Raw genomic sequence first — 25583 nt, 5'->3', positions numbered from 1 at the left:
GGGAAAGGGGTCGGGCACCCAGCTTTGACTGCTAGCTGGCTGGGATTCAGCCCCACTGGGCTATTAACAATACCTCCTTGAGGTCACCACGTCTCACACAAATAAAGGACCCTCCACCTGCAGCTGCTCTACTGTCTCTGCATCCTGGGGTGCTGGGGTGTGTATACCTGGTGAGGGGGGCCCACAGGGGCAGGGATGGAGGGTGGGAGACTCCCTTTTGCCAGACTGATCAAATTCTGGTGTTTTGAATCACACTCTCCAAGGAGCTTAGAAACATGGTTCTAATCCTGAGGAGAAAATGCCTGAAATTCTAGGGAAGTGAGGATTTCATTCGAAAAGTGTCCTCATGTCTCCTCTACAGTTCCTACCCCAGGCCTCTGCAACCCCAAACTCACCTTAATAATCAGGGTACCTAAGTAGCTCATTTATTTTAAAAGATTCTTTGGTGGGGTCCTGGGTGAGAGAAGTAATGACTCCTCTTCACCCTCAACCCTGTGAGGGATTCTGGGCAGCTTGGCCAACCCTCCCCCGCCCTCCCCCGCCCCCAGGGTGGACCTAAGGGTGGCTTCACATGCAGGACAGAGATGTGATCCCTGGAGCTCAGTGCCCACTCCAGCTCCTTCCTGCCAAGGGTGTTCAGGTACCACGAAGTGAGGGTACAGCAGAGGTGGCCCCAGTCTGGGTGTGACCCTGGGTCTCCACGAAGCGAGGGCAGCTCCAGACCTTAGAGTTTATCTGGCAGGACCTGTAGGCAGAGGGGAAGCCAGGCTAAGCAGGGAGCCTGGGATGGGCCAGCACTGCAGATCAACTGAGGAGCCCCCACCCTCCTTCCAGTTCAGATACTGGCCCCACCACTTTCAGATGAGTGACCCTGGGCAGGGTATTGCCTCTCCCTGGGCCTTGGTTCCCCATCTGCAACTACCTACCCACCCCAGGGGGTGTACTGCAGGTAAAGCCTTTGGCAAAGGGCCACATGCAGTAGGCGCTGAAACATGCTAACTTGAGCCAGTATGTTCATTTATTCCTGAGGATGACGTTCCACTTTGCCCATTTTCACGGAGTTGGGTGTTCTTACTAGGCTAAAAGCCAGAGGGCCAGGCACACAGTTGTCGCTAAGTGAATGCTGGTAAATAAAACTGAAGGCCCATGGCCTATTGGCCATCAGGAAGGGCCACTGTCTTCCTATCACCCATCCACCTGGGCCCCCCTTACCTCTCGCCGCGCTGCGTCTGCCCGAGGGCAGGATCCCCTCGTCCTGTGCTTGGAAGGAAGGAGGTGGTGTCTGGGGGCTGCAAACCTACCTTTCCGCCCCACCCCTCATCCTTCGCCCACGGGTCCCTCCTTCCTACCTGGTTTCGCGTCTTGTGCGATTTCTGCATCCAAGCTCGCCACTGGTCGTAGAGGCGGAAGCTGAGGTTCGAGCAGTACGCGTGCTTCTTGAGCCAGCCGAGGAACTGCTTGAGCTCGCGCCGCACCGGCCCCGAGCTCGGCTCTCCGCCCCGTGGCTCGCAGGCCGCGCCGCCCGGACCCGAACGTTCTGAGGGCGGAGCGGCAGCGTCAGGGCGAACCCGACAGAGGGCGCGCGCGGGCAGCAGAGAGAGGGTCCCTGCGCGGCAGACTGCGTTCCCCTCGGGGACCTCCCCCCCCCATTTCCATGAGGCCAGACAGGGTCCTCCCCACCGCCCAGCCCAGCAGCCCAGCTGCGCCCCTGAGGAGGTGGGGGAGGGTTGGGAAAGGAAGGGCCTCCCCCTCCACATCTCCTCCAGGGACTCGATTCCTGTGGCCTGAGCCAGGTGTGAGAGGAGGGAGTTGGAGAGAAGGTGAGAGAAGTCAAGTCCCAAAGGATGAGACGCTGAGAAAGATCATGGGACAGAAACAGGGAGAAACAGAGGCAGAGACTGAGAGGTGGGGACAAAGAGAGACGGGAGATACGGGGAAGACGAACGCCATGAGGATCAGACAAGGAAATTCAGAGGACAAGGTATGGAGAAAGTGGGGGGGACAGAAAGCCTGGGGATTGAAACCAAGGAAAGCAGAAAGAGACGAAGAGAGTGACAGAGTGACAGACAGCCCCTGGGAGCATGAGCCAATGGGATGGGGAGCGGGTGGGAGGGCCAGATGGGAGGCCCGCCTGCCGGTACAGCTGCTCAACTCAGCCAGCCCCAAACAGGCCGGCGGATAAGGACATCGGCCTCACGTCATAAATAACACAGGGGACCCGCTGACAGGCCCTGGCACAGCCCAGGCCCCTGCTGGCCTCCCCCAGTCTCCCCAGCCTCCTCTGCAGACGCAGCCGCCTTCTGGCTCCCGTGCAAGAATCGCAGGTGCTGGGCACGAGCAGGGGCCAAGGCTCAGCCCCTCCCAGTCATGCTAGCTCCGCCCACCCCAGAACCTGGAGGGCCCCACAATGGGGGCTGGGGAGCTAGCTGGCTTGAGCTAAGCTCTGCCCCTCCCTGGTTCTAAGACCCTCTCTGGGCCTTGGCTTCCCCATCATCCCAGGAGTGAGCGTGGGCCTGGACTTCCAGCAAATCGAGTTCAGATTCCTGTATGACTTTGGAGGCTGGCTAAACCTCCTGGGGCCAATGTCCTCACCTGAGAAAAGGGGGCCACCGTTTCAGTGAAAAGGATAGGAGGAGAAGGGGGAGGGAGGCTTAGGTGGTGCTCACTATGAGGGCACTTTCTGTGGGTTATCGCACTGCATCTCACCTGCACAGCAGCCTGAGACAGAAGTCATTATCGTCCCCACTTTCCAGATGGGTAAGCTGAAGCCAGACATTTCAAGTAACAGATTTCATATCATTTCACAAAAGAGAGAATGAAGGTCTCTGGGCTAAGAGGAACCCCAGACTGCAAGAAGAGCCAGACCCCCTTTTGCTCCTCTGATCATCCCCAGCCCCCTACCTGGGTCAGAAGGGGAAACTGAGGCCCATCAGAGGGGCAGTTGGCAGCCCATTAGCCTTGAAAGCAGGGGTCTCAAACTCACTTGCCCTTAGGGACTGGGGAGGAGGTACAGGTGGGTGAAAAGGGCCAGTTGGGGATGAGGCAACTGGAGAAAGAGGACCAGGCATAAAGGGGCAGCCTATGCTGATAGGGGCTGTGAAGCAACACTGGCTGTGTCCTATTACATCTTCTAGAAAATTTTCCTAGGGCATCTAGGATATGTGTGTTAAAACTTCCTGGTTTTTTTAAAAATTAATTTATTTTTAGAGAGGGGAAGAAGGGGAGAAAGGGAAGAAGAGAAACATCAATGTGTGGTTGCCTCTTGTGCCCCCCACACTGAGGACCTGGCCCCCAACCCAGGCATGTGCCCAGACTGGGAATTGAACCCTTTGGTTCGTAGGTCGGTGCTCAATCCACTGAGCCATACCACCTAGGGCAAAAACTTCCTGTTGTTAAATGTGTGCAAGTAAATCAAAGTTGTGGTGTTTCCTTTTTTTTTTTCCAAATGACAGGTCAAAGAAAATAGATTCAGGGGCCAAATTTGGCTCCAGGGCCACCAGTTTGAGATCTCTGTTCTCCTGGAGAAACAAAACAAAACACAACAAAACAAGAAAACAGAAGCCCAGGCTGATTTAGGACTGTTCCTGTAACCCCTAGGCCTGTTGCGATGCTCACCGCTGCGGGGGGTGGAGGCTGCAGTGGGGTGGCTCCACTCGCTCCAGATCCCTGCCTTTTTGGAGCCGTAGATGCCAAAGGGGTTGCAGCGCACTTGCACGAAGTACACGGTGCCTGGCTTCAGGCCCGCCAGGCGACACGAGGTCTGGTTGCTCACGTCGTCCACCACCTGGGCAGCAAGGGCAAGGTCAGAGGTCAGGGCGGGTCAGACCAGGACAGGGCAGGTCTGGGGGACGGGGCGGACACCTTCCAATCCACACTGTCCTCCACGCGGTAGCGAATCTGGTACTTGGCTTGGAAGAGGAAGTCCTTGAGGGCCGGCGGGGAAACCCAGCGAACGCTCAGCTGGTCCTCCAGGCCCCCTACACGGCTCACGTGCACGTCAGGCGGGGGATCCGTGGTCACTGCAGGGCGGGGTGGGGCGGGGCTTAGTCACAGGCTCCTCTGACCCAGCTGGCCCCTAATTGGGTTCAAATCCCAGAGCACATGGCTTAGGTGGCACCTGCTTCCGTTCTCCCCACTCCCACGCCACCCCCCCTCGAAGATGGGTGGATTACATTAGACAATATTCGGGAAACACTCAGCGCCTAGAAGCACTCAATTAATGTTAGCTGTTATCACCATTATTATCTGTGACAGGAGCAACATAATCCTATCTTCAGGGAATTCTGCAAAAGCAGACACTGCCTAGCTGATATTATTATTATTATTATTATTATTATTATTATTATTATTACTCCCAGGAGGCCAGGGGACCATCACCCCTCACCTCCAGCTCCTTTCCACCTTACAAAGGTCATCATTATGTTGACCAGATGGTAGGGCCTTGCTGGGTGCAGAGGGACAACTGAAGCTGAGAACATGCCCACCAGAGCTTCAAGACTTCAGGAAACAAGTGGGAAGCAGGCTGGGATAAGGGTAGCTCCAAGCCAGGAGGAATCTGGGATCCTTCTAGGAGCCCTGTGGGAAGGAGGGAGAGCTGGTTCTCCCCCTGAGGCCTTGGAGAGGGGCTGAAAGGGTTAAGGCACAGGCCTGCTCAGGGCTGAGAAACACCCTAATTAGATTAGGCCCAATTCTGCTGCAGATCATCCATTTCCTGCCTCCTGCCTGGAACACCCCCCACCCCCAGCTCCAGGCTGTGGCTTCCTGGGGTGCCTGAGACCTGGGCATCCCCTCCCAGCCGAGGGGTGGGGGCCCTCCAGTATACCTGGGCTTCGGAGAAGGGGGCCAAGCCAGGTATTCTCCTCAGAGTGGAACTATCCTGGCTAATTCAGGGCGCTACAAATCAGTGGGTACTCCCCACCCAACCATCAGTGTTGGACCAGAGATGCAGCCATGGCCGGGCTTGGTGGGGGGGCAGGATCCACCCCCAGGGGTGTCTCACCCACATCCAGGATGTCCAGTGTGAGCACGTCTGAGCGGGCTGAGCCCAGCCTGTTGGTGGCTTCCACCCAGATCTCGTAGGGGGTAAAGAGGGCCAGGTCCTTGGGGATGTGACAGGAGTGAGGTCCGACTGTGTGGTACTCCTCACACGTGTTGTCCTGCCCATACCACCTGCAGGGGGAAGGGGGTGAGGACACTTACTAGGGCAGCACCAGAATACAGATGGGACACTGGGCTCAGAGAGGGTGAGCAGGTTTGGTAAAGGCCTCACAGCCAGTCTGGGACAAATGTCGCCCAGGGCCACCACCAACCTCAGCTTGTACTTCAGGGAGTAGTTCGTGTGGAGGAAGGTCTCTCCATGGGCTCCCGGCGTCCAGCGGCACGTCAGGTCTTTCATGTTCTTGGACCAGCAACTGATGTTGAAGGGTTTCTCTGGGGGCACTGAAGAGGGGGTGCAGGGGCTGAGGGTCTGGACTGGCTGAGGACGGGCAGAGGAGCTGCTGGTCGCCAGCCAGTCCCCACCTTAGAGTGGAAGGAGGGCGGGCAGGGTGGATATTGTCATGACCCCCTGCAAGAGCTCTCTTGGGGATCAGGGCAAAATGGGGGGTTCTCCAGACACTCACTCCCACCCTAGAGGTTTATACCTCTCAACCCATGCAAGCGTCCATGCCCCCCATCCAGCCCTGGGTCAGAGGGCCCATGATTCATGCCCCTCTCCAGAGGGAGATGCTGCCCCCAAAAGCTACCCCTGAGTTTCCTGGGGCCCACTTACGGCCAACATAGAGGCAGGAGCCCGCCAGTATGCTGCCATCTCGGGCGTGGCACACGAGGTTGTCCCCCGACTGCTGCCTGGATCCATTGAGGTTGGCCAGGGCTAGAGCCAGTGTGGAAGCGTTGAGCACACGAGAGAGCTCAGGGGGCAAGCGGCGCCCGTTGAGGGTCCAGTAGAGGCCCTCTGCGGTGGGGCCCGGTGGGTCCCCGTGCACTGAGCACGTGGCCTGCAGGGAGGAGCCGATGAGGAGCGTGGGGTCCTGGGGGCTGATCACAGCTGTGTCTGGGGTCAGAGAAGAGGGCCTATCAGGCCTGGGATGGAATTGCCCTGTGCCCCGCCGGGCTAGGACCTCCAGCACTCTCGACCATCCTGCAAGGGTGCTCTTTACTATTATCTTCCCCTTCCCCTTTTTTTTTAATTTCAGAGAGAGAAAGGAAGGGAGGGAGGAAGGAGGGGGAGATAGAGAGAGAAAAAGAAACCAACTTGTTTTTCATTTATTTATGCATTCATTGGTTGATTTGTGTGTGTGTCCTGACCCAATATCAAACCTGCAACCCTAGATTTTCAGGATGAGACTCTAACCGACTGAGCTACCTGGCCAGGGTTTATTATTTCCATTTTACAGATAAGCAAACAGGTTCAGTTAGTTCATCCAAGCCACTCCATCACTGACCTGCTCAAGGCTCTGAGTGGTTACGGCAAAAAAGCCCACTCACATTCAAGTCACTCTTGTTTGTGAGACAAACCCTACACTTTCTGCCGTTTTAAAATTATTTCATTTCATTTTTGGTAATTAGAAATAAAAGATTGTGAGTCCTTGCTCTTATATCCTGAGGGCCTCACACACAGTAGGTGTCTGTCTGTATGGAGGACTCCCTATGAAAATCCTCTTTTTTTAAGCCAGCATGTTTTATTGATTGATTTTAGAGAGACGGAAACATTGATTTGTTATTCCACTTATTTATGTGTTCATTAGTTGATTCTTGCATGTGCCCTGACGGGAAAGGGAACACACAACCTTGGCCTATTGGAACGATGCTCTAATCAATTGAGCTACCTGGCCAGGGAAAAAAAAACCCTGCTTTTTATAGATTAAAAAACTCAAGGCTCTGAGAGATCAAGTCCCCTGCCTAAGGTCATTGACCAAGGGAAGGACACACTATTCAAACCTAGATGTCTCCATCTCTAAAGTCCTGCTCTATATTGGAATAGAAGGTGTCTGAGGCAGGTTCTAGGTCCTCAACCACCATCCGAAGGGACCTGACTCAGTCCCTTGACTTGCTCTGCCCTTTGACTCATTTTTCCTAATCTGCAAAATGGAAATGAGAAAGTTCCTGGTCCCCAGGGCCATTTATGATGATCAGATTCTGGGAAATGACTTCCTAAATTGGGTTGGGTGCTGAGCACTGGCCCTCAGGGATGGCCAGGGCTCCCCCTTCTGGATATCAGAACCTAAGAGGAGACTGTTTTATCCACAGGGAAACCAAGGGCCAGAGAAGGGAGGGTACTCATAGTCCAAGCCCCTGACACCCCTCCCCGAGTCTCGGTCTACCTATCTGGGAAGTGGGCATCATGGTTTCAAACACACAGTTGTTTGAGGAGTGAAAATACTGTCATAAGAAAAACCCTGTGGGACCTTTAAGCCAGGCTGACCTGGGTTCGAATGCCCCCAGCTCACTGTGGAAGTTCAGTCCAGGCACTTCACTTCTCTGCGTCTCTGAAAAGAAGCCTCCCTCCACCAAAAGCAGTTGTAGGGATTCATTAACTCATGTGTTCAATCCTTCATTCACTGATCACCTACAGTGTGCCAGGAGCTGGGGGCACCATGGTGACCAAAATACCCAAGGCTCCAGCTCTTGTGGGCCTTGAATTCAAGAGAGCAGCAGGAAAAAGAACAAATAATTATCTAAGAGAATAGGGACAAAGTAAAGCATGAGTCAGTCGTGGCAGCTCAATGGTCCAGGAGGTACGTTCAGGGAGGTGGCATTTGAGCTGAGACCTGAATAAAACGAAAGAAGTAGCCATAAAAGTACATAGGAGAGAGTATCCAGGCAGTGGAAGCAGCAAGTGCAAAAGTCCTGGGGCAGGAATAATAGGAAATGAGGTCTGGGAGGTCAGCAGGGGCCTGACTGGCAGGGAGTATTCCAGGATTCTGAACAGGGAAGGGATTTGCATTTTTCAAGGATCCCCAGGCAATGGTTAGAAGGGACTGACTGCAAGGGGGCAGAGGGGAGGGCAGCCAGCTTCCTTGAGATGGCCGCCAAGGACAGGATGATCCTGGCCCCCTAGAAGCAACCCTCCTCCGCCCCCAGAATGCCAGCCGCTGCCTTATGCTGGCCTTCACTGCCCTAAATGGGAGAGGTCGGGTGGATCGGGCTCTATGGGCCAGCCCTGACGATTTTCCGGGGCAGTCTTGGCTTGAGGGCTATATCTTGCTGGAGCCTCGGATCACAGTTGCATTTGAGGCTTGGCCCAGGGCTCTCCGGAGGTCTCAGCATCCGTGCGAAAGAGCCGGGTGAGCGGGCCAGAGCCGAGGAGGCGGGGGAGGCTGGGGCGGGGTGGGGGTGGGGGACTAGGGGGCCGCCCTGGAGGTCCCAGGCAGCCAGCCGCTGGCTAATTCAGAATTCCTCCTGCATGAACTCGGGCGTGCCAGCATCTCTGCCCCAGCCCACCCACCACTTCCTGCCTGCCCCCACCTCCAGCAGGGTGGGGGACACGGGCAGGCCTGGCTTGCATGGACCCCGACCCACTCCCAGTCCTCAGGGGTGGGTTACATCCCTCTTGCCACCCCACCCATCGTCAAAGTCTAGTCAGGAATGGGCTTTCTGGGGGGTCCTCGCTGGGGGGCACTGCCCCTCTGCCACACCCACCTGGCCTGGACTAGCACTGCTTGCTTGCCAGCAGCTGCAGCTGCCCTCCAAGGGCTGGGCGGGGGACAGGGCGAGAGGGCAAGGCCAGGCGGGCCTGGACAGGCCAGCCTCCCACCCCCACCCCAAGCTCCAGCAGGGAAGGTCAGAGGGAGGCCTTCTCCTCTTGTAATGTGGGTGCCAATCCCAGATGGATCATCTAGGCAATTGGGTTCCCCCTCTCCTGTTCTCAGTTTCCTCTTTCATAAGAGGGGAGGAAAATATACCTACCTGCTGGGGAGATTCATGAAATGTGACTGCAAGGTCCAGAGTACCTAGGAACTATTAGGATTACAGCCCCTCCCAGCTCTGAGGTCCTGGCTGGCTGTGCACTCCCCAAATAATGGGCCAAGGCACTCAGGACCGGGATGCAAACATTCCACAGCAAAGCAGCTGGGAAAAGCCCACTGAGGTTAGGGGGCCCTTGGCCTGATTGGGGGGCCTCCTAAAAGGCTCCCCAAAGCAGATCCCTGGGCTAGGCTTTTGGACAGCCCTTCCATCCTACATCCCTGCCATTCCCGCAGAGCTGGGGCCTTTAAAAGTTTTTCCCTTCCCCACTTTCCAATCTGGAGCCACTGCCGTTATTAAAAAGGAACACCATGTGTTTTAAAAGGGAAAAGTGTGAGATTCTCTGCAAGCAATGCAGGAGGGTGGCCTCCATCCTGGGGTCCCCACAGGGGTCCCCATCTCCCATCCCGCTGGTACCTGCAGACACTTTACGACCCACCCGCCTGCTGGTCAGGTGCTAAGACACACCGTAAGTAGAAACATATTGCCGAGGTGTGAGAATCTTTTATTTAATTTCTTTCCCCTTAAAGGAAAAAACACACGTACAACAGCCACCTCCCCACCGCCACCTTCCCTGCTGCTCTATAGGCTGGAAACAAAGCTTGCTATGAACACTGGCACTCACAGTCGCTGCCCACTGTCTGGCAAAGGCATCAGGGATACAGAGAGGGCCTGGGGCCCCTCACCTGCCCAGGCGTCGGGAGACTGCTGGGTTTTCAGCAAGTGCCCCTAGGGGGTGCCCAGACCCTGCCCTCTCTGGAGGAGCACCGCAGGGTGCCTGCAGACAGCTCTTTGTAGTGTGGGGCGTCCTGGGCAGCAGTGAGTGTCCACTTGAGGTGACCTGCATGTCTGGATGTAGTATGTGGAGTGAGTCTGCGTGTCCAGGGCAGGCTTTTCCTGCGTGTGTGCTCCTGTGTTATATCCCCTGAGGAATGAATGTGTGACCACGAAAGTGTGTGTGCCAGGGATGGAATGTGCGCACTCCCTGATGGTGTGCGAATGTGCATCTGGGATTCAGTGTGTGCGTCTGAGGGCCAGGGTGACGGGCCACAAGCCAGTATGTCTTTGTGTGTCTCTGGGTGTGTCCCAGAGCGGGTCTGGATGTAGAGACGATGTCCTGGAGGGGGTGTGCATGGGGTAGGGGACAGAGAGTGCCGAGGCCAGGAGCTCCCGACGGAGCCGGGGTCTCGGCCTGCCCAGCTGCGGGTTTCTACCCCGCCCCCCCCCCACACAAGGCTGGGCCCCTGGTGCCCGGACTCGCTGGCTCCCGATTCCTCTCCCTCTCACCCACTGGCTCACAAAGATTTCTCTTGCTAGAGGTTCCCAGCCCAAAGCAGCCCGGCCGGTAACAGTTCCGAGCTGCCCCAGTGACTGGGACTCCGAGGACCCCCTCGTGCGGTGTCCCGCCGGGGGAGGGCGGCGGCGCCGGCCCGCGGAGAGGCGCGTCCCCGGGGACCCCGGGCCGCGCGCCAGGCGGCCAGAGCCGCCCCCCTCCCGCCCCGCCTTCCTCGTGGGGCTCATCTCTCCACCGGGGGGTGCTCGGGGCCGGCACCCAGCGCGCCTTCCGCGTGCGCCCCCGCCCAGGAGCGGTGCCCCGTGGACTCCGCGGCTCAGAGTCCGCGGACGCTGTTGCGTGCGCCCGCCGAGTCCCGGCATGCAGAGGGTCCCAGGCCGCGGCCCCCGAAACTCCGGGGTCCGGGCCAGGAGTCCTGGGCCGGGCGGCCCAGGTAAGGCCTCGGGCGCGGAAGCCGGACCCGCGGGCCAGTGGACTGCTGCGCTGTGCGCCCCGCAGGTGAGGGCGCCCCGAGGGCCGTGCCGGGGGCGCCTTCCTTTGTTCCCGAGCTGTCCAGGTGGCGCCTGCGCTCCCTCCCCGCCCCCCCGCGGCTGCCCCCAGGGCGCACTCACTCCTCCCAGGCGGGAAAGGGAGAGCAGGGCGCTGGGTACTCACGGGCTCCTGATCCGTCTCGAGGCGCCCCGAGGACGCAGAACAGCAGTAGGGGCAGCAGCGGCGGCGGCCGCCGCGCGGATTGGGCGGCGGGGCCCAGGCGGCCGGCGGGCATGGGGCCGGCGCTGCCGGGGGCGCGCGGCGGGCAGCGGCAGCGGCGGCGCGGGGCGCAGGAGGGCGCGGGCTGGGTAGCCCGCACGTCGCTGGGCGCGGGCCGGGAGGCCGAAGCAAGTCTGAGCAGCCGAATTGACAAGGCGCTAATGCGCCGCTGGCCCCGCCCGGCCCCGCCCCCGGCCCGGCCCGGCCCTGGGGGGGGGGGGCTGGGAGCGACAAGCCCCGCACCGGCTTCTCCGCTGCCCGCCCGCCCGCGGGCACTGCGCGCCCCACCCGTCCGGCCTCCGCCCCGCCGCGCACCGCGCGCCCGGTCCCCTGGCCCAGATCCCCCTCCCACCCAACCCCTACGGGCCCGAGACTTCCCATTTGAACCCAATCAGCTCTAGGCTCCGCACCCCCAATGTGGAACCTGGCGCCCCCAACTCTGTTTCATATTCCCGTCCACTTTCCTACACCCTGCTTTCGGCCTCGTGCCGCTTCAGTGTCCCCTGTGGCCCTCAGCCCTGGCTCACTACCCCCATCCCGGCCGTAATCCTCTGTCTAGTCCCCACCCCAGCTTTGGTCCCAATACCCCACTGAGTGGTCTCTGAGCCCTACCAGTTTCCATGTCCAGCCCACCTTCCTCCCCTGGGGCCTGAAAGTCGTCCCCTACTCTCTCCACGCCAGAGGCGCGCGGGTCCAACCAGTCTCGGCCCAACTCACTGCATCCCACCTCTCCTCCGCCTTCCGCGGGCAACTCCCGGCCCAGGTTTTGCTGGAGGGAAGACGGAGAAAAAGCTGGAAGCACGGAGTCCCTGGGCCCTCACTCTAGGTCAGCTGTCCGTCTCGCACGGGATGAGGCTGGGGATCTTCGGGGCGCCTGGGGGCCTCAGGAGGGAGCTCCCATGTGGGCAGGCGACGGAAAGGGGCCCCCGTGGGAGCAAGGATCGGGCCCTGTGAGGGCCCAGCCCGTGGGCGAGAGCGATGTCCAGGAGAGAAGCGGTAAGGAGCACCCCCCCCGCGACTCATTGACACCCCCCCCACGGAAAAAATCCGCTCAACGGCCAGCGGGTGGGGTGCGACACGCAGTGAGTAATCTTTCCGGCGGCCGCCGCCCGCCGACTGCAGGTAACGCCGGCTGCCCGGAGCGATGCTAGTTTGTCTTACTTTTTTTTTTTTTTTTTTGCGCAGGAATCCTTCTCAATGTTATTATTTTTGGCCATTGCTTGGGTGTCGAAACCCGGTTCCCGTACGCCTCATCCCACTGCTCTAGGTCCCTAGCCTATCAGTGTGCCCAGGATAAAAGAGTTCCTGATCCCCCCAAGGCCGAGGTAGAAGGGCACCTGAAATGAGAGTTCCAGCCCCGCGGGCTGTTTGAGTGGAAGCCCCGCCCCTAGCCCTGTGTCCTCAGAGGGGAAGGTCTCTAACTCTCCCTTCGCCGAGTGCCCTTAGAGGCCAGGGCTCTTCACCTATGTCCCTAATTAGCCAAGGGGATAAAAGTGATTGAGGGGGGCTCAGGAGCCTCAACCTTGTTTGCTGAAGCACCACTCCACCTCTGTTACTTAGGTCTCCAACCGAGACCCTAGAGAGTCAGAAAAGAGAATTGGAGGATGGGGTCCTGGGGGAGGGGGGGCTAAATGAAGCCTTTTACTGTGACCAGCCAGGCCTATGCCTCAGTTTCTCCCTGGGCGCTATGGGTGACTTCTAGCCAGCCTAAGGGTTTCTGTGGGGAAATGCAATGCAGCAGAGTGCCCCACAATCTAAAAGCGCTTAGCATAGCACTGAGCACTGGGGGCGTGTGTTTGGGGGGCAGGGGTGGTCCCCAGGTCTCAGTTTGTCACCTCTGAAAAATGGGGCCATAATTCTGCTAGGTGGGTGGTCCAGAGGCTGAGGTGGAGGTGGCAGTTCTTGGATGGACTTGTGTCCAGGATATATGCCACCCTACCTCCCCCTTCAACGTCTGACTCCCTCCTTGGAGGACTTCTAGTTTCTGAAGCAAAATCTTGATATTTCCCTCCAATTTCTGCTCCTCCCCCAGTCATTCCTCGGATTTGGAAAAAGGCTCTCCCATCCACCCAGGTGCTCAGGCCAGAGACCTGGAGGCGTGCGTGACAACTCTCTCCTTTGTGCATCCCCCACGTCCCATCCATCAGCAAATCCTGTTGGCTGTGATTCCAAAATACATCCCCATCCTGAAGTTCTGACCCCCTTCTCCCTACCCCATATGGGTCCAGGCCCCACCATCTCCCTCTGGGGTGCTACCCAGCCTCCTGCTATAATTCCCTGTAACCTTCCTGCCCCCATCTGCATAGTAGGCAAAGGGAGCTTTTAAAAGAAGTGAAGCAAGTCTCCTCTACCCTGCCACACTCCTCCCCTCCTCTTCCCCTTCCTCTCCCTCACTCGCTCCAGCCAGTGCAGCCCCGCTCCCCCAAACACATCAGGCAGGGATTTTGTACTTTTGCTGTTCCTTTTGCAGGGATGCAGTTCCCCCAAATCTCCCCCCAGTTAGTGCTTTCTCTTCCATCAGGTCACAGGTCAAATGTTACCTTTTAAAAGGACCTCCCACCCTTCCCAAGCACTCTCTATCCCTTTCCCTCTTTTAAATGGAACACAGTTCTTCAAATGCTGGCTTTCTCTGGTGACATTCCCTTTAGACTGTGAGCACCCTGAGAGCCATTAGGATCCCACGTTGGGCCCAGCGTAGAAGAAGAGCTCAGTGAACATTTGCAAAATGAAAGGACATAGAATTCTCAGTCCCTCCAAGCAGCAAGAAAACTCAGTCCCAGTGAATCATGCTGTCTGGGGTCCCAGCTAGGTCTATGCCCCTAACGTGCTGTGTGATCCAAGCCAGTATTAGCCTCCCCCCTGCCCATCCTTATCTATAGAAGGGTGTGGATCCTTTGAATTTCCAGTCTTGTCCAGCCCTGTCCTGGAGCGTGCCCTCTGCTCTCTGGGTGACCTTGACCCCTATACCTTTGACTTTAAGGAAAGATTTGACCTCTGGGTGCACCCTTCTTACCCTTGGTGCCCCTGTGGCTTAACCCCTTCTTCCCCAGTTGCACCACCTCTTTGCACAGGAAGAGGAACCAGCATTGATGGAACTTCCAGCAAATATTGACCCAAGTCCTTGAAGGTGGCTGGGAATGCACTGAGAGGGCAGATGGAGGGAAGGCCCCACTTGGGCTGGGGAGGGCCTGCTCCTTAGTCTTTCAACCTCTGCACCTAAAGATTAGGTTGAGGGAGACCCTCCAGCCCCAGCTCCCTGCGTCATTCCAAGGCCCCGAGGCACCACTGAGAGGAGGCTGTGATTACAGCACCTTTAGGGTTCCTTTGGGACCCAGAGCCAGTGGGAATGAGGAGGGCACACAGTTGCCTCTCCCAAGAGACACCTCCCCACACCTTGTGTTTCAGGTCAGTGCTCTCAGGAAGTGGTGACAGTAAGGTGGACAGGGGGGTTATGGCAGCAGAATCAGATTCAGGACCTGTGTGCACAAGACGGTGGGGCTTTATCATTTTCACCCAGGAGGCTGAGCAAGCCGAACTGAGCTGGGATGCTTGGGTTACAGGCACTGGGGTGGGAGTCCCAGGGCTGCCCAGACCCAAGTCAGGGCCAGTGCTCTGAGCCACGAAGGCCTGGGTTCCTTTCTCCTCTAGTACTCTGTGGAGAACCTCAGATATCTGGGGAGTTGGCAGTTGAGGAAGGGAGACATTGTGCCCCCCCTTCCCCTCCCTGCCTATTATTAACCATCTCAGGCGCCAAGAGCCTGTGCCTTCTCCCCAGCCTGTACCCGACTTGGGGGTGGGGGTCAGCAGGGTCCTGGTGAGGGCAGTAAGGGACAAAGGGCGCTTGTCCGATGCCTGCTCTGACCTCGACCGCTGCTTCCCGGACGCTGGGCCGCCGCTGATTCACACCCAGGCTGGCCGCAGAGCCCCCAGCCAGCCGCCCCCGCCAGGCCGCCCCGGGGGGGTAGGAAGTGGGGGGGGGGACGAGGGGCGGCGCCGAGTCAACTTTCCCTCTTAAGCCCCGAAGGAATGTCGGCGGATTTCCTGAAATCCGACCCTGGCCGCCCGCCGGCCCTCCCGCCCCTCACCTGGATCTGCTCCCTCGGGAACTGCAGGAGGGGCGAGGGGGCTCACCTGGGGGGCCCAGGTCAAGTCCTCCTTCCGCTCCCACCCCCAGTGACTTCGTGGAGCAGAAAGGGGGAGGGTTGCAATCAAACCTTTTCATTCCTCTCCGGAGACCTAGGCCAGTGGTCCAACCCCTCCTGCCTCAGTTTCCCGCCCCACCCCCGCAGAAGGACTCGGGGTGTCCTTACTTCCTATTACGCTCTAAGCGACACCTCTTGTATTCGACGTGCCTCACCTGGACCGGCACTCTTGGCCACCCTAAGCCTCAGTTTCCTCATCTGTAAATTAGGAAATGTTATCAATACTTCCTTACAGGGTTGTTAGAAGAAAAACGCTTGGGAAGTGTTTTGAGATGAATGGAGGACGGTCACTGTGGGAGGCTTAAGCGTACGGGGCTCTGCAACTGGCTTGAATACCAACTGCCTAGGGGTCCTGGGGCCTAGATTTCCCACCAGTGGAATCGGGTGTGTTTCTCGAGGCCCAGGACTGACGCGCAGTGGGTTAGACAAGGGGTTTCCCCACACTCGCGCAAATCGGGGCTCCGAAGCCCCCCGCCGCAGGGTCGCGGCGGCCAGGCCCGGGAGGGGAAGGGGAGGGGCGCGCCAGGATCCAGATGTTCGGGGTTCACCAGGCACAGCCGCGCCTGATTAAGCCACGTGGGGCCGGCGGAGGCCGCGGAGATGAAAGCGCGGCGGCCGACCCGGGAGAAAGCGTACGCCATTCCAACCCCCATCTACCCGGTTCCTTCCTCCTGGGCCGGAACCTGCGGCGGCCTCTGACCCGTAGACCCCGCGTGGCTGCCACACCGTCTGCGGGGGCGGGGCGTAGAAGACGCGCAGGCACACGCTCGGCCTTGACAGGCACCTGTGAGGACACCCGGGCGAGAAGCGGTCATCTTTGCAGAAGACCCAGGTTTAGAGGGGCGCCCCCACTTCCATGCATGAGGAAGAGTCAGCTAGGCTGACCTTATAACACTAGATTCATGGAGCTACAATGTGTCACTTGGAGTGAGTCTTTTATGGAAACCAGAAATGTCCGTTTGTCCCAAGATTTCCCAAGAGAATTAGAAATTTTAGCAGCACCTCCGTATGCCTATCTGCAGATCTGTACCCCATCCCACTTGGCTGGAGCCCGAATGACCCCCAGTATGGGGGAGCAGGGGTCAGATCCACCAGATGTGGATCAGGTCTGGGCCACAGAAAGGCGAGGCTGAGGGAGCCCTGAAGGAGCTGAGGAGGCTTCCCTAAGGAGGCAAACTTCGCACAAGTTACCACCTCCCTGACTTGGGTACCAAAGGAGATAATGCCAAGGACCCTCCCAAGGCCTTGGCTGACCTAGCCCTGGGACCCTCACTACCCTACACCTCTACTCTCCGACTGGGCTCCAGCCCCACCTCCCTCCTCTCCTAACAAGGTCCTCCCTGCTTCGGGGTTCTCGCAGTTCGTTCTGCCTCGGTTGCCTGGCTTGGTCCTCCATGATACCTGGCGAATAAACCCCTCTACCCTATAACCCGATTTGTTTGCTTTTGCTCTTAGCTCCGTCTGAGAGCCTCTCCTCAGTGAATAGGAGGGAGGTGTCAGGGAACCCCCGAGACAGGCCAGACGTCAGGGGCTGAAGTACACCTGCCCGCACCCCTGAGGTGCAGCAGAGCCGCTGCCCCGCCCGTTCTCCGCATCCTCCGCCCTCCCTTCCCAGGCTGCCTCGCTCGGGTGACGTCAACGACCCGGTCCCCACAGCCGCCGCATCCTCCGCGCCTGCGGGAGCCGGCGTCCCGCGCCCCTCGCGCCTGGCTCAGCCATGGCTCTGGTGGCGCTGCTGCCTCTCCTGCTACTGTTGCTGCAGCCTCCACCCGCCACGCTCGCGCCTCCTGCCCGCGACCCCTTCGCCCCACAGCTCGGGGACACGCAGAGCTGCCAGCTGCGGTGCCGCGATCGCTACCCTATTTCGCAGCCTTCGCAGGTGACGCGCTTGCAGCGCCAGCCCGAAGACCGGCGATCTCCTGATGGGGGAGGGGTTGGGGATTCAGGTCCCTCGGTTGGGAGCAGGAGACTGGTCCCTAGGAGGGGGAAGGGGTCGGAAATGGGGGGGGTATCTCTCTTATGAGGTTGGGTTCGTTTGGTGGGGGAAGGGCTGAGGTCCTTTGAAAGGGGGCAAGCGCAGGCACCCAGGTTCCCCAATGTGATGCGGCTGTTTCTGCCTTGGGGAAAGGACTGGGAAGGCCCTGCGATGGGGGAGGGGACTGGGATTCGGGTCCCTCGGATGAATGCGGGGTTGCGGGGCAGGGGGGTGTCCTTCCAAGCGGGGTTGGGGTAAGGCGAGGACTGAGGATCCTAATGCCACCTGGCGGACTCTCAGTTACACTCTGCTGCGCAAGGACCCTGGCTTGCCCAACCCTCACCTCCTTCAGGCCAGACACTCCCCTTCTTGCCCACCCAAGCAGCTTTCATACACTCACATATTCCTGCCTACACCTACTCAGAGTTACCAGCCCCTACTTGTACTCTTATGTCCCCACCAAGCTCCTTCCCGATTTCCCCAGACCTCTAGGGTGATGAAACCTCCCCTGAGCCCCCTCCCCCTTTCTCAGGTCCTGGGAATCCACCTCAATCTCCCCCCTCTTCCCTGGAGCCTTTGGGGGGGCCAATTTTCCTCCATCTTCCCCAGTTTTCTAACCTTTGCTGAAACCAGCATTCTCCATTGTCCATCTTCCTTCCCCCTCCCCCTCTCTTCTCCTCAGAGCTAAGAGCCCCACTATTTATATTCTTAGCATCATCCTAATGTCCCTAGATTTGAGGAAGGGGAACCAAATCTTCTACCTCTTCCCCTGGGTGCTTCCAGCACCCAGCTCCTCCCCTCTCCCTCTGGCCTGAGCCCTGTACCCCACTCCCAGGAGGAGCTGGAGCAGAAAGACACCTCCAAGTCCCAGAATGAATATGACAGAGCTGTCTTCACCAGTGCTTGTGAGCGAGGCTGCCGCCTCTTCTCCATCTGCCGGTTCGTAGCCAGGAGCTCCAAACCCAATGCCACACAAGCTGAGTGTGAAGCAGGTGAGGGCTGGCTGGGTGGGCCAGGGTGGGGACAGGTGGCCTGGGAAGCCTACCCCCATCACCCTCTTCTGCCCCTGCAGCCTGTATGGAGGCCTATGTGAAGGAGGTGGAGCAGCAGGCCTGCAGGGAGGGCTGCTGGAGCCAGAACCCTGAGCTGGAGCCTGAACTGGAGTCCAAGCAGAAGGTGGGCACCCTCCCACCTGCCTTTCTGGGCTTATACCCCCACCCCTGCAAATTCGCACTCGTGTCCAGAGTCTCCCAGGCTCTCTGATCCATTCTGTGCCTACTGGGTATCCTCAATCAAGCATGTCACATCTCAAGCCTTAAGCCTCAGTTGTCATTCTGTGACATAGAAAGTACCCTCTCACCATCTCCCCCCCCCACCTTGCAGGAATTAAATAACAGAAAACAGCCACCATTTATCAAGTATTTTTCCTGGTCCAGGCCTGACTTTAGCCTGTCCCAAATTCCTCGTGCTGCCCAGAGGCACTAGGGACAGTGTCATACCCAAGAAGACCAAGGTCACACAAAACTGTGCAGATGGTGGCATCTAAAGCCAGTGCCACCAGGGCTTATAACCATCCCTCAACTAGCTCATCTTCAGTGCCACCAGAGCTTACTTTATTTAGTATCTACTGCATGCCACATGCTGGTTAAGCACTTTTCTCATGTTGAACAGGTGGCCAGGCATCTGGAGAGCTCTGAACTGAGGTTCAGGGGGCAGCAACCTTCCAAGCACACACACACACACACACACACACACACACACACACACACACACACACACACAGAGTCCCCCCTCCCTCACTGCCCTGGGGAGAAATAATAACTGCTTACTCATAGTCATGGGTGGCATCAGAGGAAACTGAGGCACAGGAAATAATTAATCGTAACCAGAGACCCATGGGCTGGGGCTCCACACAAAGCCCTTTCCCACCTCTCTTCATTTTCCTCCACCTGCTCTAGCCTTTCACTGTTCATAAAAGCACAGAGCACTATTATTCCTTCTTATTCTTGATACCATCAAAAGAAAAATAATGATGATGGCAAAAGTTTGAATAGCAGCTATTATATATTGGGCACTGGTGCTGTGTCATCGTCTAGCTGAAATCTTGTAGCCACCCCATTCTAGAGCTCAGAGAGGGCAATCCTTTTCCCCGAGGGCACCCAGCCAGCCAAATACAGTAGTGCTCTGTGTTTCTCCTATGAAGCCCTGTTCCCCCAAACCACTTGGTGAAGTCCAATCACTGTGGACTCACTCAGCTCTCTTCCAATTGGTCAATGCCCTGCCTCAATCACATTCCATGCCTTGGGCTTCCCATTGGCAGAGAAATGCTCTGGAAGCTCCAAGCAAGGCTCTTTCGTTCCTGGACTTGTTTTCCACCCTCTGCAATGACCTTGTCAACTCAGCCCAGGGCTTCGTCTCTTCCACCTGGACATATTACCTGCAGACTGACAATGGGAAGGTGGTGGTGTTCCAGGTGAGGAGTCTGTCAGGGACCAAACCAGAGTGGTTGGTGGGTGGTCAGGGTAAGAAGGCAGGATACAATCATTCTGGGCTCATGAAATGCAAAATATATAGGTGATCAGTCAATCTGGTGGCACTGAATCAATCAAGCCTCAGGCACAGCTGGATCCAAGGGTTCAGTGTCTCATTTTACTACTTGATTCTGCTTTCCTCTGTGGTAGCTTTATTTCTAGGCAAGCATTTTACTCCTCATAGCAGGGTGAATGCCTAAGGCTCTAAATTACTTCTCTGGAGTTTTAACTAAGCAGGAATTTACAATGATTGGCCCTGACCTGGGTGGTCATGTGACCACCTCTCAGCCAATCCCTATGATTCTATTGGCTTGGCCTGGATCACTTTCTTCAGGAGCTGGAGGCTGGGGTCAAGACACACTGAAGGGCTGGGAACAGTAGCAGGGAACAGCATCCCTGACATCACAGCCCCATGGAAGACTGTACTTCCTGCACCCAGTAGAACTAAGTGCCAGCTGAGCATGGGGCGATGGAGCCAATAGAGACAGAGAGAGGCGCTTCCCAGAACCAAGGTGGTGCCTTTCTAAAGGCCTTCTCTGTGCTGTCTTATTCTTGGTCCAGACCCAGCCCGTGGTAGAGAACCTAGGGCATGAGGGGGCCCATCTTCAGCGAGTGGAGGTGACCTGGCGGGGATCCCATACTGAGGCCTTGGAGGTGCATGTAGGTAAGATCTGAGCCTAGACCAGTGTCCCTTTCAGGGGCATTTATAAGGAATCCTCCTGGCAAATGAACCCTCTAGGACTGAGATTTCTGTCTCAACTCCTGGAGTTCTGTAGTCTGTCTCTCACGGTTCCTTGGTGCATTTTCCAGGTTTCTGTGGCTTATCTCCCAGGGTTCCCTGGTCTGTTTCCTAGGGTTTCATGGTCCATCTCCCAGGATTCCGATCTATTCCAGATTGGAATAGATTGGAATGATCTGGCCCATTACGCCAGGTCCTGGCCTCCTTTCTCCTCTCTATGGCTGCTGCAGCCTCAAGGGGAAGGACTGGGGCCACTGAGGAACAACCTGTCTCTCTGACCCTTTAGGCTCCTTGGACAAGGTGAGGAAGGCCAAGATCCGAGTCAAGACCAGTAGCAAGGCCAAGGTGGAGTCTGATGAGCTGCAGGACAATGACTTCCTCAGTTGCATGTCCCGGTGGGTGGCAGGATCCTGGGAGTGGTGTTAGGGTAGGAGGGGAGTATTCCCAGACCCTACTGGGGTCACTGAGAGTATATGCCATGTTGGGCAGGCGCTCTGGGCTTCCTCGCTGGATTCTGGCCTGCTGCCTCTTCCTCTCTGTGCTGGTAATGCTGTGGCTCAGCTGTTCCACTTTGGTGACTGCTCCTGGCCAGCACCTCAAGTACCAGGTGGGTGGGGCCAGTGGGTGATTCTGGAGGAGGGGTGGGTTGGGGAGAGCTGCTCCCTAGTTCTGGATGAGTCTATTCCCTCTCTCCATGGAGTCGGGCCCCCCTAACTTGCTGTTTGACATTGGGTAAGTTTCTTCACTCCTTTGTGAAATGGGGGGAAGAATGCCCCCACCTTTAGTCAGGGTGACCTGAGATCAGGGGTGGGAAGGACTCTTGCAGGGTAGGGGCTGAGTAGCCTGCCCTCCCTCTTCCTTTGCAGCCCCTGACCCTGGAGCAACACAAGGGCTTCATGGTAGAGCCAGACTGGCCCCTGTACCCTACCCCATCGAATGACTTTGGGGACAGTCCCCCACCCTACAAACTGAAGCTGGACCTGACCAAGCTGTAGGTCTTTGGCCTGAGCACTGCCAGGGGCAGGAGCTCCTCCATCCTCACTGTCCTATACCCAGGGGTCCAGGCCAGGGTGGGACCGTCTTTGGACTCCTGTACCTCCAAATCCTCTCTCCCTGGTCCTGTTCCTCACCCCTCTGGGTCCTGGGGTCACCATGCTCCACTGGGGGGAGGGATCTGGCCTTTGTTCCTACCCAGGCCTCTTTTCCCTGGAGTGTGCTACTTTTTGTCTTCTATTGTGTAGCTTCATGAGTATTTAAACCCAAGTTCTGTGCCACCCTCTTCCTTCCCTGTCTCTATTCAGGATGGAGGACATTTCTGAGGCCTCTGGGGAACGAACCACCTTGTACTAGGGCTCCCTACTTTCTCCCCACCTCACCTCCAGAGATCCAGCCTCGGTGGGAGGAGGCCCTCTGGGAAGGAGGCTGTGAGCAGCTCCATGGTGTGAGGGTGGGCGGTTAAGGCTGGAATTGCAGCATGGGGGTTGGGAGGAATAAACCATGTACATAAAAGGTGTCTTGGACCAAGCCTGCTTGTTTGTTTTTCCATTGGCCCTTGGAAAAGTGGTCTGAGCATGGCCATGACCTTTGCTGACCAGGCCTTTCTGAGATGGGGGAAGCCCTGGGAACTCCCCGTGGCTCATGTGCCCCTAGAGGTTAATCCACTTGTGTCCTTGGCCTTCCAGCTAGAGTCAGTTGTAGTGGTGGGAGGGAGTGGTGACAGGACCAGCAAGATATGGGAAGAAGGAAGAGTGAGAGAAGATGTGTTTCTCTCCATATGTCACTTCCTATATTCCCCAACCAAAGACCACAGCTCTACCAAGTGAGCCTTCAGCCTGGGCATGGACAGTTCCCCCTGTTGCTTGTTCTGCACACTGCACTACCCATATCAGTTACCCAACCTTGAGCACACCTTTGCAAAGGGCCCCTTCATAACGACGCTCCTGAATCATCTATTCTCAGTGGTTCTTGCTGCTGCCAGGATCCTGCCTGATGACATGAGCATCAGGATTCAACATGAAGGCACTTTAGGTCCCCAGGTGTCATTCTGAGCCTGGCTTGTAGTTTCAGGGCCTCCCTTAGGAACGTTGCCAGGAAATGAGACCTGGACAGAGATGAGAAGTGGAGACAGGCCAGCCCTGCCCAGTAGAACTTTCTGCGATGACAGAAACATTCTGTCTGCACCATCCCTAGACACATGGTGTTATGGAGCCCTTACAGTGTGGCTAGGTGACTGAAGAAGTATATTTTTCCTTTTCTTCAGTTTGAGTTGGTATACATTTAAGATTTTTTCTGTTTTTTTTTTTTTGCAGTGGTAAAATATATATCTCACATAAAATTTGCCATTTAGCCAGTGTTTAAGTGTGCAAATTGGTAGAATTAGCCTCATCCACAATGTAGTGCAAACATCCCTGCTATCAATTGAAATGGCTACTGGAACTGTTTAGCCCAGCTGGAGGGCTCCTGGTGGTCCTTTACCCCATATCCACGCCCTGCCCCTGGCCTCCTTATCTCGATAGCTCCAGACACCTGGTAGCCCCTTGACTCTTACCTAGCCTCACTCCCACCTTATCCCATCAGTAGAGCCAGTCCACTTGGCCTCTAGCCCACATGCTTCTCTGTTTCCATGGAAACCACCTGAAGTCCAAGCTACCACCTCTTTTTTGGGCTTCCTGCTTCCCCTCCGGCCACCCTCCAATTCCATGCAGCAGCTGGGGAGCTGTCAGTATTATGCAAATCTAGTCTCAGATATCACCTCCCTCCTGGGTTTTCTGCTGCCATGAGGAGCTCAAACACCCACATGTACCAACATAACCCCCCACAATATGGCCCCATTAACATTAACCACTTCTAGAGAGGTGGTTAATCGCCTCTCGATTGTTAATGCTCCAGCCACATGTGTTCTTGAATCTACCCAAGGCCTTTGCTCTTGAATTTACCTCTGCCAGGAATACCCTTGCAGCCCAGCTCTTTCCAAGTTCTTAACAAAAAGCACTCAGCAGAAAGACATCCAAGCCATCCCAGACTGGGCTACTATCCTGTTATATTCACGTTTAGCTCCCTATCAGTCTCCCTGTGTTTACTATAGTAATTGTTAAATAATTAGTAATTACTTGTTTCAACACTGGTGCAACCTAATTTTACAAGCTCTGTGAAGGCAGCTTCCATGGGTTTCATAGGTGGCAGGGCATGGAGCAGGGGATCCGTAATTATGTTTATTTGGGTTTCTCCTCATTTTCCTCTCAGACCTCAGAAGTAGCCTCACCCTATTAAGTCCATCCCCTACATGGGGTCTGGCCGTGCCCCTCCCCCACTGACTTCCATGACTTCCCCTTGCCGACAAACACCACCTAATTCCCTCTTTTGGGCTTTCTTTTTTAATTTATTGACTTTTAGAGGGAGGAAGGGGGAGAGAGAGCACAACACTGATTTGTTGTTCTACATATTTATACTTTCATTGGTTGATTCTTTTTTTAAATAGATTTTTATTTATTTATTTTTAGAGAGAGAGGTAGGGAGGGAGATAGAGAGGGAGAGAGATAGCGAAACATCAATCAGTTGCCTCTTGCACACCCCTAACTGGAGACCTGGCCTATAACCTAGGATGTGCCCTGACCAGGAATTGAACTGGCAACCTTTCAGTTTGCAGATCAGTTCTCAATCCATGAACTACATCAGTCAGGACAAATAGGTTGATTGTTGTATGTGCTCTGACCAAGGATTGAACCCACAATCTTGTTATATTGGGATGACACGGTAACCAACCTGGCCAGGGAATCTTATGGACTCAGTACTCACCAACCTGGCAGCCCCCTCTCTCGTTCTGTCCCTCTCACCTTTTGGTCTACCAACAAAATGGGTTCTATTCTTATTGCTTCCTGTAGTAACATCAATGGTCCAGCCTCTGGGCCTTTGCTTCAGCAGCTGCTCCTTCCACTAGGAATGCTGTTATGGACTTGGTACCTGTCACCCTCTTCTTCCTTTCTAACATAACTCTAGTTTGCTTTGGCCAAACCTATGTAACTAAGGTGAAGGTTAGCAGCATGACACAAGCCTCCTTTGGTATTGGTGGGATTTCTTGGGAGAGAGACATCCCTGTTAACTGGGATTGCTGAGCTGGGGGGATGTAAGTCTGGAGCTACCAAAGGTCATATGTCACCAAAGTGACAGACTTCCAGATAGATGGAGAGAGACTTTGCTCTTATATTACTGGGAGTCCTGGATCAAGCTGTGCCTGAAGCCCACATTCTCCTTGGTTTTTTGGTTATGTCAGTTTGCATTCAGTTTCCTGGAACCGAAAAGCTGTGACTGATCCCTGTCTCTTTGCCCTCCCTCCTCTCTCTCAAGACTCTGTTTTGTTTGTTTGCTGCTGTGTGTCTAGTGCATTATTTCTTTCTTTCTGTTTTTGTTTTTTTTTTTTCCAAAGCATGTCTCCAACCAGTACTTGGCCCACAACCTATGCATATGCCCTGACTGGAAATTAAACCAGTGATCTTTTGGTTTGCGAGATGATGCCCAACCCATTAAGCCATATCAGTCAGGGCTAGTGTATTACTTCTTAAAGCCCAGTGCTGGGCCAGTGAATGCCTCATAGATGTGGAATGAATAATGCTAGGTGGTGAGGATAGAAACACTGTGAGTGCTGTGGGTGTGTGGAGAGGGAAAGGGAGTCCCTTCCAAGAAGGTCAGGAGTGATGGCCTCCTGAAAGAGGTGACAGCTGACTTGGGTTTTGAGGAGTGGATAGAATATTGGGAGAAGGGAGGGAGTCCCAGGTCCATTCATGTGTGTGTGCCAAGAACAGTAATCCTTGCTCATATCACCTGCCCCTTTGAGGGCTTCACTGGGAGAGGGTCCCGAGTGCCACACAAAGGCCTTTGTGCCCTTTCTAGAGTCACAGGAGAGAGAGCCCTTTGCCTTCGTCTGGGGCTCCTTTCACAGGTGGGGGCCAGCAGAAGTGACCTTGTGGAGGATCCCTGACTCACCACAGCTCTCTAAGTCTCAGTTTTCTTCTCTGCTCTCTCAGTTCTGTGAGGCATCTGGGAAGCTGACCCCTCTCCATCCTCCCTCTGCCTTCCTCCTGCACCCAAAGCAGACCTGGTGGATGGTGGGTGGTGGCTGACATCATGGGAG

General features: G+C 56.2%; 2 protein-coding genes across 4 annotated transcripts; one reads left to right on the top strand and one right to left on the bottom strand.

Moving 5' to 3' along the window:
- Nucleotides 1-409: 409 nt before the first annotated feature.
- On the bottom strand, nucleotides 410-11026 carry CRLF1 (cytokine receptor like factor 1). Of its 3 annotated transcripts, none has more exons than XM_053668137.1 (9): nucleotides 10913-11026; nucleotides 5771-6052; nucleotides 5310-5439; nucleotides 5000-5169; nucleotides 3862-4019; nucleotides 3616-3784; nucleotides 1350-1537; nucleotides 1213-1260; nucleotides 410-745 (listed from the first exon to the last, which is right to left on the bottom strand). In XM_053668137.1, exons 1-9 carry the CDS (start codon nucleotides 11022-11024, stop codon nucleotides 725-727), a joined length of 1278 nt encoding a protein of 425 aa, XP_053524112.1. In that variant the 5' UTR covers nucleotides 11025-11026; the 3' UTR covers nucleotides 410-724. The 3 variants fall into 3 exon arrangements, with proteins under 3 accessions (XP_053524112.1, XP_036997974.2, XP_053524113.1); XM_037142079.2 differs by having other exon boundaries at nucleotides 1213-1255; XM_053668138.1 differs by lacking the exon at nucleotides 1213-1260.
- A 5810-nt stretch (nucleotides 11027-16836) lies between these two features.
- On the top strand, nucleotides 16837-21980 carry TMEM59L (transmembrane protein 59 like). The gene is made up of 8 exons (XM_037142080.2): nucleotides 16837-17089; nucleotides 18021-18177; nucleotides 18258-18361; nucleotides 19506-19658; nucleotides 20278-20380; nucleotides 20742-20850; nucleotides 20945-21062; nucleotides 21322-21980. The coding sequence occupies exons 1-8, from the start codon at nucleotides 16928-16930 to the stop codon at nucleotides 21448-21450; spliced, it is 1035 nt and encodes a 344-aa protein (XP_036997975.2). The 5' UTR covers nucleotides 16837-16927; the 3' UTR covers nucleotides 21451-21980.
- The last annotated feature ends 3603 nt before the right edge of the window (nucleotides 21981-25583 follow it).

Source organism: Artibeus jamaicensis, unplaced genomic scaffold (genome assembly GCF_021234435.1).
Source record: "Artibeus jamaicensis isolate MK-2021 breed Jamaican fruit bat unplaced genomic scaffold, CSHL_Jam_final contig_477, whole genome shotgun sequence".
NCBI lineage: Eukaryota > Metazoa > Chordata > Mammalia > Chiroptera > Phyllostomidae > Artibeus > Artibeus jamaicensis.
The sequence above is the reverse complement of the archived record's forward strand: the minus strand, read 5'-3'. Positions and strand labels throughout refer to the sequence as shown.

What these genes read in the sequence shown, in the direction of transcription:
- CRLF1 (XM_053668137.1), bottom strand. Translation starts at nt 11,024, where the DNA reads ATGCCCGCCGGCCGCCTGGGCCCCGCCGCCCAATCCGCGCGGCGGCCG. An exon ending in TCCCTGAAGTACAAGCTGAG is followed by an intron (nt 5,170 to 5,309) that starts GTTGGTGGTGGC and finishes TTCCCCCTGCAG; the next exon opens with GTGGTATGGGCAGGACAACA. An exon ending in CAGACGCAGCGCGGCGAGAG is followed by an intron (nt 746 to 1,212) that starts GTAAGGGGGGCC and finishes CTCTGCCTACAG; the next exon opens with GTCCTGCCAGATAAACTCTA.
- TMEM59L (XM_037142080.2), top strand. Translation starts at nt 16,928, where the DNA reads ATGGCTCTGGTGGCGCTGCTGCCTCTCCTGCTACTGTTGCTGCAGCCT. An exon ending in GGAAGGTGGTGGTGTTCCAG is followed by an intron (nt 19,659 to 20,277) that starts GTGAGGAGTCTG and finishes TTCTTGGTCCAG; the next exon opens with ACCCAGCCCGTGGTAGAGAA. An exon ending in GCCAGCACCTCAAGTACCAG is followed by an intron (nt 21,063 to 21,321) that starts GTGGGTGGGGCC and finishes CTTCCTTTGCAG; the next exon opens with CCCCTGACCCTGGAGCAACA.